At 44.5% G+C, this 757-nt stretch overlaps 1 protein-coding gene across 1 annotated transcript in view; it reads right to left on the bottom strand.

Moving 5' to 3' along the window:
- Positions 1-608: 608 nt before the first annotated feature.
- The window catches only part of LOC119172634 (uncharacterized), a 7814-nt gene continuing 7665 nt past the window's right edge, over positions 609-757 (bottom strand). The window contains exon 4 of the mRNA XM_075891859.1: positions 609-757. This exon is cut by the window's right edge and continues 203 nt beyond it. Within this exon, the coding sequence (XP_075747974.1) occupies positions 630-757 (128 nt within the window). The 3' untranslated portion in view covers positions 609-629.

Below are 757 nucleotides of genomic sequence, written 5' to 3'. Positions count from 1 at the left end.
ATTTCCTATTATCGAAACGGCCCGGAGAGCTAAAAATCGGAGCCGGCTAGATAGATAGAAAGATACGGGCAACGTCATCGAAGTTTGCTAAGAAATGCTTCACATGCACTTAAAACTTCAGAAAGTGCACGACACAAGCGCTGCCTAACTGTTTTAGACAGCGCTTGTGTCGCGCACTTTTTTTTTCGTTTTTTGTGCGCTGATCGTGATGATCCCCGCGCTGATCGTAATGAACCCCACGTTCTTACGCCCGATGAATGCTTGTACCGCATTATTGGAGCAATACTTCATGTTTTATTGTGAAACATGTATACAGGACGCTTGTGCTTGTAAAGCATGAAAGTTACTTTCGCTGAATTTCCAATCAGAAAAGCTATTGTCACTGTGCTTACAAGCAGATATTCTACAGAGTGGTATAACACCCTCATGCCAGGTAAACTTCCCCCGCACAGCCCCAAATTTCATTTTTTATCTTACTTGCATCTTTCTCGATTTTCCAGTCACGCTGTTTTTTTCGCTCACAACCAATGAAGCCGACGCCGGAATTTCTGCGAAACGACCTCTTGGGCTTGATAGCGTTAAAATGAGGGGAGGGGTAATGAGTACGTCAGACGCGTCAGCTACTATTTTTAACCTATATGCAAAACATTACCAACCTGAGTGCCGAAGCCCCCATAGTTGATGGCGTTCATGGCGTTCATGTCGTAGTAAGGAAACGAGAAGACGTACGGCAGTAAGATGTAGCCCCTTGTATACT

The sequence above is a fragment of the Rhipicephalus microplus genome, chromosome 4 (assembly GCF_043290135.1).
Source record: "Rhipicephalus microplus isolate Deutch F79 chromosome 4, USDA_Rmic, whole genome shotgun sequence".
NCBI lineage: Eukaryota > Metazoa > Arthropoda > Arachnida > Ixodida > Ixodidae > Rhipicephalus > Rhipicephalus microplus.
The sequence above is the reverse complement of the archived record's forward strand: the minus strand, read 5'-3'. Positions and strand labels throughout refer to the sequence as shown.